Here is an 11,180-nt window from a genome sequence, read left to right on the forward strand (position 1 = left end):
GGCAGTGGTCATTAAGCCGAGACATAGTGTAGAAGAGTCTCTACATATGTTGCAAGGATGTTTGCCTTGTGTAGAAAGGTTGACATCCTGAATGATGATGATCTTGGTGGAGAGCTACCGAGATGGTATGTTGTCGAGGACGACAACGATTTCGGGTGGAGGAGAATGTAAGGCCTCCGAGTTGCGGTGCGACGGGCGCCGGGCGGGCAATCGTGCACGAGGGCGCGGGCGGGCACACGGGCGTGTGGGCGGGCAGAAGTGTGACGAGTTTGCGACGTTGGTGCGACGAGCTGCGAAAATATGCGACATAAGAATGCGACGAAAGACTTAGGCTGAAATACGACTAAGTGTTGGACGGTTTATACGATGGCAAAGGAGCTTGCGGTTGGGAGCAAGCCGACTTGTAAACAAGTTGAATGGGTGTATGTTAAGAGCTTTGGGGGGTCGGCCATAAGGCTGCACACCCCCCTCTCACCCACGTTAACTTGTGTATAAATGTGTGAGCATGGAGCTCAATTCAACCAAGCAACTTCGCTCACATCTCTTGCGCATAAGGGGTAAATACCTGTGCAGTTTTGGAAGGGGAAAACACATATCTCATGCGTTGTTCAGCCCAAATGCGAGGTAGGTGTATTCTTGCGGTTTGAGGTGTTGGAGTTCGGTTGTGAGTTCAGACTTGGGTTCTAAATGCCGGTTTGGACGAGGCAAGTGTGCCGAGGTGCAGGTTGTGTGCAGGACTTGGCAAAGTGAGATAGGTGGCCCGGGTGGGCATTCGTCTTTGTGCATGGGTGGATATGTTGTTGTATAAGGCTGTTCTATGCCTGTTGTAAAATTATTCTAAGTTTTGGCTTGAATATTGTCAAGCACACTTGTATTGTAAAATTGAAGAAGCTGTTATATATATTGTTGGGCAGACTTTACCGGGAGTTGCCCCTCCCTTTATACTTGTGTATTGTTCTCGGTTTATTGTACATGGTTAATGATTGAGAATGTTCTTTGTTAAAGTATAAAGGATAACACTTCATTCGGTTATAAGAACACAAGTCAAGTATATTCATGTTGGAATAGGCGTAGCCCATAAATGTTAGTATTGTTAAAAAGAAAGCGTTCGGTGGTGCTGCACCTCGCTACAAGTGGTTGGAAGATCACTGCAGGTGTAGGGGCATGACACTCAGGGTGTCAAATGAGTGGAATTGCAAAATCGGCTTCCTGGAAGCTTCGTTTACTGCAAATCGCGTTCCCATGAATCTTTCTGTACCCTTTGTCGTTTTAAATCAATCAATCAATCAAAATATTTTAATCTTTTTGTACCCGCGTTACCAATCAATCAAAATATTTTAATTTTTCTATCGTTTGGAAAATTACTAGCAGTGTTAGTGATTGGAATGGCGAAATTAGCTTCCTTGAAGCTTCGTTTACCGCACGCTGCATTCCCATGAATCGTTCTCAATCATATTGTCGTAATATGATATAATATTTAATTATAATATCGTGTGCAAAATTCTTTCTGTACGTTGAACTAGATTCCCCATTTTTTTAAATATTTTCTTAATGAATAAAGAAAATGGGTCGGCGGACACCATGCCCCTTTTCCAAATATTTCCACCCATTCATATTTTTAATTATCATCGAAGTTTAAAATTCCTTAAATTTTCTTCGTCCTGCTTTGATTTAACTATACGAATCGCTTTACTTACTTTCAATTGTCATTTCTCAAAGTCGTCATCATCATTTGAACACAAATTTTCCTGCAATACTTGGAATTTCATGATGTTGGCTGCGACATTACACTGAAATTTTCAAAATTCCAACTAAGTAGCTTACCAATTCCCTGAAACCCTGATTAAAACATTTTGAGGCTCTGATAATCAAATTAGACATGCGCGTATTTAGCTTCCGTTGCACGCACATCACGTGTTACTGCTCAACGCATAAACTGGATCTTTATAACGCTCATGCGTGGTTTCCGTAGCTTCTTATTAGCATTTGTGTATCAGGAGATTTAATCTCCATTGGGCGATTCCCTTATTAGTGTTTCTGTGTATTAGGGCATATAATCTCCATATTCCAATGGCAATGGTAAATCTCACTACCGTCGCCAGTTGCGCTATCACTGCTTCTGCTGCTGAAGCTTCTTCCTCCACGACCTTCTCTTCTTCCTCGACATCTAGGTCCTACGATGTGTTTATAAACCATCGGGGGCCGGATGTTAAACTCTCCTTTGCGAGCCATTTGTACAGACGCCTTCACGATCATGGATTGAATGCTTTTTTCGACAAGGAGGAGATGGAGGAGGGACGCAAAATTTCTTCCCAAATAGAAGAAGCTATAAATGGTGCCTATGTCCAGATTGCAATTTTCTCTCCAACTTACGCGAAATCTAGTTGGTGCCTTGAGGAGCTTGTCCTGATGAAAAACTCGGGGGCTACAATTCTTCCGATATTTTTCAATGTGGATCCATCAGTGGTCCGCTATCTAGAGAAACAAGGAGCGTACGCTGAAGCCCTGCTGGAGCTCCAAAAGAAGACAACATCTGACGGAAAGGAGCCACGCTACAGCTCATAAACTATTCAGAATTGGAGAGCTGCACTTTCAGATGTTGCAGATCTAAGCGGTTTCGAACTGAAATCTTTTAATGGGTAAGTATTTCCTACTCTCTCTCTCTCAATCAGTATAGTAATGATATAACCTGCTGATGTTTACTAGGCGTTTCTGACTACTTATTTTACTTTATAACCGAATATTATTTAGGGACGAGGGTGAGCTCTTGGATGTTGTCCTCCAAAAGGTTTTCAAAATTGTTCGAAAACAAAAACAACCTTTGTATGTGGCTGAACATCCAAATGGTTTGGATCCAAAAATAGAAGAACTCGAAGAAAAGTTGTTGCAGGACCAAGGGAATCCCAAAGTTATAGGAATTGTGGGTGTTGGTGGCATTGGAAAAATGACACTCGCTAAACAATTCTTCAACTGCAACAGGTCACATTACAGAGAATCCTCCTTCTTGCAAGATGTTAGAGAAAATTGCGCTAAAAACTCTCTAAATTATATGCAAAATGAGCTCATTAAAGACTTGAAGCTTGAAAATATGGGAACAGAATGCGTAGAAGAAGGTATAGGGATGCTTAAACGGCACCCCTTATCTTGTCACGCTCTTATAGTTTTTGACGATGTAAGTGATGCCCATCAGCTAGAAGTGCTTCTATCAATTAAGAAAGACCTTACCCCTGAAAGCTTGATTTTGGTTACATCACGTGATAAACACGTCCTCACAAGCTCAGGAGTGTTAGAGTCATCCCTGTATAACTTAAAAGAGCTGAATTTTCCACAATCCAAACAACTATTCTGTTCCTACGCCTTTCATCATCCACTTCCACAGGCAGAATTTGCAGATCTGGTAGATCGGTTTGTCAGAGCGTGCAATGGATTACCATTATCATTGAAGGTCATTGGGGCACTTTTTTGTGGACAAAATGAGAGATACTTGACAAAGAAATTGGATAGACTTCAACACACTCTGCCTATCCAGATAGAGGGGAGTCTCAGAATCAGTTATGACTCACTTACAAAAGAAGATTGTTGAAATCTAATTTCAACTGGGCAGCCGTACCAACGCCCAAACCGCGCAGCAAAACCACAAACCACCTTGAGGAATATCGGACCGCTTTTGCGTGAAGGCTGTATCCGTATATTTGAGCCCGATGCAATCAAATTTGGGGACGTGTTCCTCCCTCTACGTCAGCATACGTAATATTTCGGGACGTAAAGTTCAATCAAGTAAGGCCTCCCGATATCTCCGTCCACTGTCCGGTTTACTTCTTCATTCTCCGCCATCGATTGTTTAAAGCTGCATACGAACCAACATTAAAAGCTTTGCGTGGATTAAAATTTTGGGTTGACCGCCGGAAAATAAATTCAATGAATTAATTATGTTCGTAGATAGGTTGGTGAAAATTTAAAGTTTAATGTTTTTTTTATATCGGAGGTATGGGCACATATGCACGTTATGTAATTTTTGGTATGGCATATGTACAATATGTAATTTTTTTTTTTAATGCGTATTGACCAGTGTATGTTCAGTCAAATAGAACGAGCCAAAATGAAAAGAGCTCGTGGGTTGTAATTTTTTGTGGGGCATCGTAAAACGAAGGTGCAACAAAAGAGAACTATGTATTAATGCACAACAGTGCATAAAGAAAATGGTGGAGCGCATGTATTTTCCAGGAGTTGAACTTTGTTGATTTTTGCAAGAGAATATCGCATAGCAGTGCGTAGAAGAAGCATGTGTAAATTTTGTTTTTATAGTAGTAGGTAAAAGAAGTTTTTTACACCAGTAAGAAAAATGTTTTCACTGCAGTGAATGTAAATGAGAATTTTACCCAGCACAGTAAATTCTCAGGTGGAGACAGAGTTTAGTTTTTGATGGCTGAATGTAATTCTTTTGGGTGAATCCCTTTCAGCAAAGAGGATGAATATGTATCAGTGATTTTTGTTTTAATGAATAGAAATCTCTTTATGGTGGTGTAATACTCTGTTCTTCAGTTATTTTTTTTGACTTCCCTGTGCACAAAAAGATCCTAGGAAGAGAAACAGAGCATTGCTTGTGTGGAGTTTATTTTGTTTGTTTTTGGGATTTTGTTAGAAAAATCCCCAACAGTGGTATCAGAGCAGGTTTAGGCTCTTTGAAGGTGTTCAAGAAGCTGAAAAGAGGAGTATTTTGTTGCAGCAGTAAATCTTCTCCAGCAGAGTGAAGAAACAATTAACAAAAGATTCAGGTATTCCTCAAAGTTTTCTTTTTGTTACTGCTGAAGAGACAGTCAGTGTTTTAAATACACAGTCAAGGAATGGCTAGCACAAGTACTAGCATGGGTATGTTTAATACCCACCTCCCACAGTTCAATGGGAAAAACTATGACTATTGGGCAATAACTATGAGAGCCCTGTTTGCCTCTCAAGATTTATGGGAAATAGTTGAAGATGGTTTTGAAGAACCAGTAGATGAAAATGAGTTCAATGCATTAACTCAGGGAGAGAAGGATCTGCTGAAGAGCAATAGGAAGAAGGATTCAAAAGCCCATGTGTTGTTGTATCTAGCAGTAGAGCAGAGTCTATTTCCAAGGTTAGCAGCAGCTAAGACAGCCAATGAAGCATGGCAAACCCTCAAGACAGCCTATCAAGGCATGGAGAGAGTGAAGACAACAAAACTACAATTGCTGAGGAAGGATTTTGAGAATCTGAACATGAAGGAGTCAGATAATATTGACTCATTCTTCACACACGTGATTGGTTTGGTCACACAGATGAGGACTCATGGAGAAACCATTGAAGAAAGGAGGGTTGTGGAGAAAATATTGAGGGTCTTACCCTAAACGTTTGATGCGATTGTCACCACCATTGAAGGGACAAAGGATCTCTCAAACTTTTCAGTTGATGAGCTTCATGCATCACTGATAACACATGAGTAGAGGTTCAGTAGAAATGAGAACTCATCTCTAGAGCAAGCCTTCAAGACCCAGATGTCCTTTGGAAGAGGAAGAGGTCAAGGCAGAGGAAACAAGAGAGGAAGAGGTAGAAGTCAAAACAGAGGTGGAAGGAACAACCTAGAAAATTCTCAAGGAAGAGGCAGCAATCCAAATCAGAACCAAGGCCAAGGCAGCAGCCAACAAAGAGGACAACATCATGCTCAAGGACAAAGGTATGAAAAATCCAATGTCCAATGCTATTATTGTAAAAAATATGGGCACTATGCCAGTGAATGTAGGAAGAAGCAGCATGATATGAACAATAGATCAAATGCAAATGTTACTAGAGAAAACAACAGTCAAGATAATGTGTTGTTAGCTTGTAACATGGTTGAAACAAACAGTGAGGACATATGGTTTTTAGACTCAGGTTGCAGCAACCATATGATAGGAAACATAGCCCTCTTTTCTGCTCTAGATCAGAATATGAAATCAGAAGTTACACTAGGAACTGATAGTAAAATCTCTGTTATGGGAAAAGGGGAGGTAAAAATATTTACAAAGCAAGGAGAAAGGAAAACCATAGCAGATGTCTACTATGTCCCCAGAATGAGATGTAACCTCTTGAGTATTGGACAACTTGTTCAAAAGGGGTACAATGTTTTCTTTGAAAATGTTGTATGCACCATCATGGATATAGCACCCAGCAAACGATGCATTGCTGAAGTGAAGATGACGAGGAACAGGATGTTCCCTCTCAGGATAAGGGCAGATTTGAAAAACAAAGGAGAAATTGCAGTAGTCACCCAAGAGGCTTTCCAAAGCGTGCCAAAGGATGAAAATTGGTTGTGGCACTTGAGATTTGGACATCTCAATTTTGGAGGTCTAAATTTGTTGAGTAGGAAAGGAATGGTAAGAGGACTACCATTGATAGAGAAACCAGACAGCCTTTGTGAAGGTTGCATTTTGGGAAAACAACACAGAGAAAGTTTTCCATCAGGGAAGAGCATAAGGGCAAAGGCACCCTTAGAAATCATCCACTCAGATTTATGTGGACCAATTCAAGCTCCATCATTAGCAGGCAGCCAATATTTCCTAACATTCATTGATGACTTTACAAGAAAAACTTGGGTATATTTCCTTAAAAACAAAAGTGAAGTGTTTGAAAAATTTAGAAATTTCAAAGCACTTGTGGAAAACCAAAGCGGGCTGCATATTAAAGTTTTGAGAACTGATAGAGGAGGTGAGTATATCTCCAAGGAGTTTCTACATTTTTGTAGAGAAAATGGAATTCATAAACAGTTTACAGCAAGGTACACCCCACAACAAAATGGAGTTGCTGAAAGGAAGAATAGGACCATCATGGATATGGCGAGGAGCATGTTGAAGGCAAAGCATTTGCCAAATGATTATTGGGCTGAAGCTGTACATTGTGCAATGTACATTTTGAACAGGTGTCCTACAAAAGCAGTGTTGAACAAAGTGCCGGAAGAAGCATGGAGTGGGAGAAAGCAAGGAGTCACCCACATGAGAGTTTTTTGGATGTGTGGCCTATGCACACATACCAGATCAGCTAAGGAGGAAGTTGTACAACAAAGGGGAGAAATGCATCTTCATTGGATAAAATGAGGAATCCAAAGCCTACAGGTTGTATATCCCATCCACCAAGAAGTTTTTTGTCAGCAGAGATGTTCAATTCATTAAATAGGAAGCTTGGGATGGAAGCATAGAGAAGACAGTTAATGTTAAAAACTATTTGTCTCATGATGAAGATGATGAGGATGTGGCTGAAATGCAACCCCAAACAGCAGCGCCAACACAAGGATAGCAAGGGACACCATTGAGGATAAATGAGAGTGCTTCTCCAAGCACACCACAAGGAGGAAATTCAAGTGCATCTTCAAGCACTTGCACACCAAATGAAAGAGGTAAGAAATTTAGAAATCTAAGTGATATTTATGATAAAGGAATGAATTCCTTATTTGCCTTGTATTGTCATGTTGATGATCCTATTCATTTCAAAGATGCAATTAAAGATAGGAAATGGATAGAAGCTATGGATGAGGAGATGAATGCCATAGAGAGAAACAAAACATGGGATTTGGTTGAGCTACCAAAAGGCAAAGAAGTCATTGGAGTCAAATGGGTTTACAAGACTAAGAGCAATGCTGAAGGTAAAATAGAAAGACACAAGGAAAAGCTGGTTTTCAAAGGGTACAAGCAGTAGTATGGAAGAGATTATGAGGAGACTTTCGCCCCGGTTGCAAGAATGGAAACCGTGAGAGCAGTGCTGTCCATCGCAGCACAAAAAAAATGGAAAGTCTACCAAATGGATGTGAAGTCAGCATTCCTAAATGGAGTGTTAATGGAAGAGGTTTACATTGAACAACCTCTAGGCTATGAGAAGAAGGGTGATGAGCACAAAGTGTGCAAATTGAAGAAAGCTCTTTATGGGCTGAAGCAAGCGCTAAGAGCATGGTACAACAGAATAGATTCATATCTATTGGATAATGAATTCGACAAGTGTGAGGGAGAACCCACCGTCTACATGAAAGAGAAAGATGGTAAAATTTTAATTGTTGTCTTATATGTTGATGATGTTATTTTCACAGACAATGATGTTTATCTCATTGAGAATTTTAAATCAGTCATGAAGGAGGAATTTGAAATGGCTGACATGGGTTTGTTGAGATACTTCTTAGGCATAGAAGTAGATCAAAATGAAAAAGGAATTTTTATCTCACAAGAAAGATATGTAAATCAAATATTGGGCAGATTTAACATGCAAGAATGCAAGGCAGCGATCACTCCCACAGTCATGGGATTAAAACTCAATAGTGAGGACAACAGCAAGGATTTTGATCCTAGTTTGTACAAGAGTATTGGTGGCAGCCTTATGTATTTAATAGCTACTAGGCCTGACATTATGTATGTTGTTAGTTTATTTCCAGATTTATGGAGAGGCCAAAGGAGGCACATTGGCAGGCAGCAAAAAGAATTTTGAGGTATGTCAAAGGTACCAAAATGTTTGGAATATTATATAATGTCTCAGAACATTCAGATTTGGTTGGATACACTGATAGTGATTGGGCTGGAAGTGTAGATGATCGGAAAAGCACTTCCGGTTATGTTTTCCATATGGGTTCAGGAGCCATTTCATGGGCTTCTAAGAAGCAGTCCATTGTAGCATTGTCTACAACAAAGGCTGAATATGTGGCAGCTACAGCAGCAGCATGTCAAGCAGTTTGGATGAGAAGAATATTGAGGAGCTTAGGCCAAGAGCAGGCAAAAGCGACAATGATTTTTTTTGACAATAGCTCAGCTATTGCATTGTCAAAGAATTCAGTGTTTCATAAGAGAACGAAACACATTGATACAAGGTTTCACTACATCAGAGAATTGTTGAACAATGGAGAAATTGTCCTAGAACATTGCAGGACTCAAGAATAGGTTGCAGACATTTTGACAAAGCCATTGGATCAGAAAAACTTTGAATTTTTGAGGAAGTGTCTGGGTATGACCGAATTCCCAACAGTTGAAATTAAAGGGGAGTGTTGAAATCTAATTTCAACTGGGCAGCCGTACCAGCGCCCAAACCGCGCAACAAAATCACAAACCACCTTGAGGAATATCGAACCGCTTTTGCGTGAAGGCTGTATCCGTATATTTGAGCCCGATGCAATCAAATTTGGGCACGTGTTCCTCCCTCTACGTCAGCATACGTAATATTTCGGGACGTAAAGTTCAGTCAAGTAAGGCCTCCCGATATCTCCGTCCACCATCTGATTTACTTCTTCATTCTCCGCCATCGATTGTTTAAACCTGCATACGAACCAACATTAAAAGCTTTGCGTGGATTGAAATTTTGGGTTGACCGTCGGAAAAGAAATTCAATGAATTAATTATGTTCGTAGATAGGTTGGTGAAAATTTAAAGTTTAATGTTTTTTTTATATCGGAGGTATGGGCACATATGCACGTTATGTAATTTTTGGTATGGCATATGTACAATATGTAAGTTTTTTTTTAATGCGTATTGACCAGTGTATGTTCAGTCAAATAGAACGAGCCAAAATGAAAAGAGCTCGTGGGTTGTAATTTTTTGTGGGGCATTGTAAAACGAAGGTGCATCAAAAGAAAACTATGTATTAATGCACAACAGTGCATAAAGAAAATGGTGGAGCGCATGTATTTTCCAGGAGTTGAACTTTGTTGATTTTTGCAAGAGAATATCGCACAACAGTGCATAGAAGAAGCGTGTGTAAATTTTGTTTTTACAGTAGTATGTAAAAGAAGGTTTTTACACCAGTAAGAAAAATGTTTTCACAGCAGTGAATGTAAATGAGAATTTTACCCAACACAGATACAGAGTTTAGTTTTTGATGGCTGAATGTAATTTTTTTGGGTGAATCTCTCTCAGCAAAGAGGATGAATATGTATCAGTGATTTTTGTTTTAATGAATAGAAATCTCTTTATGGTGGTGTAATACTCTGTTCTTCAGTTATTTTTTTTGACTTCCCTGTGCACAAAAAGATCCTAGGAAGAGAAATAGAGCATTGCCTCTGTGGAGTTTATTTTGTTCGTTTTTGGGATTTTTCCAGAAAAATCCCCAACAAAGATTAGGGGATATTCTTAGATATTGCATGTTTCTTCATTGGAGAAGATAGAGATAAGGCCATCAAAATATGGGGCGAGGTGGGGATTCAAAATCTGCAAAACAAGTATTTGTTAGAAGTGGACAATGAAAATAAAATAAATATGCACGACCACATCAGGGACATGGGAAGAAATGTTGCAATGGAAGCATCCATGCCCCATCGTATCTGGACAAAGAATAACACTTTGCAGCGATCATAACCTGTAAGTAGTTAACTAATCGAAACCTTCATCTTCTATTTAATTGAATTTTAATATTTAATATTTCTTTATTTAAGAGATAGATAGATAGATTTACTATAGAATTTTCATCAGGTACGAAACGAATTTCGTGGAGTTAGTATAGTTCGTTCCTCTGTTGATTTCTTCCGGGATGAACAATGTTGCTTTTCAAATACCTCAAGTCCAGAAATATCACGGATCAAAAGTTTAGAAGTCATGTATTTATTCGATAATTTCCATCCTTCTGGTATGAAGTACCTGCAACTTGTTGCAATTGAAGAAGATCATTTAGACGACATTTTGAGCAGAGTGCGACCACCACATCTTATATGGCTCCGCTGGTATAAATGTTCCCACTTTTCCTTGCCAAATTGGATTTCGCTAACCAGGTTAAGAGTTCTAGAAGTGGAGGGAAGCAAATTGAGTACACTATGGCCACATCAATGTCAGGTAGAAAAATATGTGCGCGTTTCTTATTTGTTCATTTAATCATTTAATTTCTTATTTTGTAGGATACAATCTTATATTGAAATGTAAACATTGCAGGCGTTGCCATTCGATCTAAGAGAGTTAAATATCTGCTCTCCCCTTTCAGAGATTCCAAGCTCTATAGAGAAGCTGAGATCACTCGAAAAGATTGTCCTATGGAATCACTCTGAAGCAGTCACAGTAGAAAGGTTGCCCGACGAATTTTGTTTTCTGTCGTCTTTGAAATACTTAGTCCTCAAAGGGTTCTCTAGATTGGTGTCGCTGCCTGATTCCTTCAGAGAGCTAACAAACCTCCAGCTTGTTGGGAATAATGCTTAATTATTTATGTAAATTTCTATTTAGTGTTCTCTA

General features: G+C 39.5%; 2 protein-coding genes across 2 annotated transcripts; both read left to right on the forward strand.

The window, feature by feature from the left end:
- Positions 1 to 2,076: 2,076 nt before the first annotated feature.
- LOC149215261 (putative 2' cyclic ADP-D-ribose synthase BdTIR) lies at positions 2,077 to 2,565 on the forward strand. Its single transcript, XM_089389671.1, has one exon. It carries the CDS (start codon positions 2,077 to 2,079, stop codon positions 2,563 to 2,565), a length of 489 nt encoding a protein of 162 aa, XP_089245797.1.
- A 379-nt stretch (positions 2,566 to 2,944) lies between these two features.
- Positions 2,945 to 3,583, forward strand: LOC149215262 (disease resistance protein RPV1-like). The gene has a single exon (XM_089389672.1). It carries the CDS (start codon positions 2,945 to 2,947, stop codon positions 3,581 to 3,583), a length of 639 nt encoding a protein of 212 aa, XP_089245798.1.
- The last annotated feature ends 7,597 nt before the right edge of the window (positions 3,584 to 11,180 follow it).

This window comes from Pinus tabuliformis, chromosome 1_1, assembly GCF_031772625.1.
Source record: "Pinus tabuliformis cultivar Carrire ecotype Pingquan chromosome 1_1, CPIR1, whole genome shotgun sequence".
NCBI classification, from domain to species: domain Eukaryota; kingdom Viridiplantae; phylum Streptophyta; class Pinopsida; order Pinales; family Pinaceae; genus Pinus; species Pinus tabuliformis.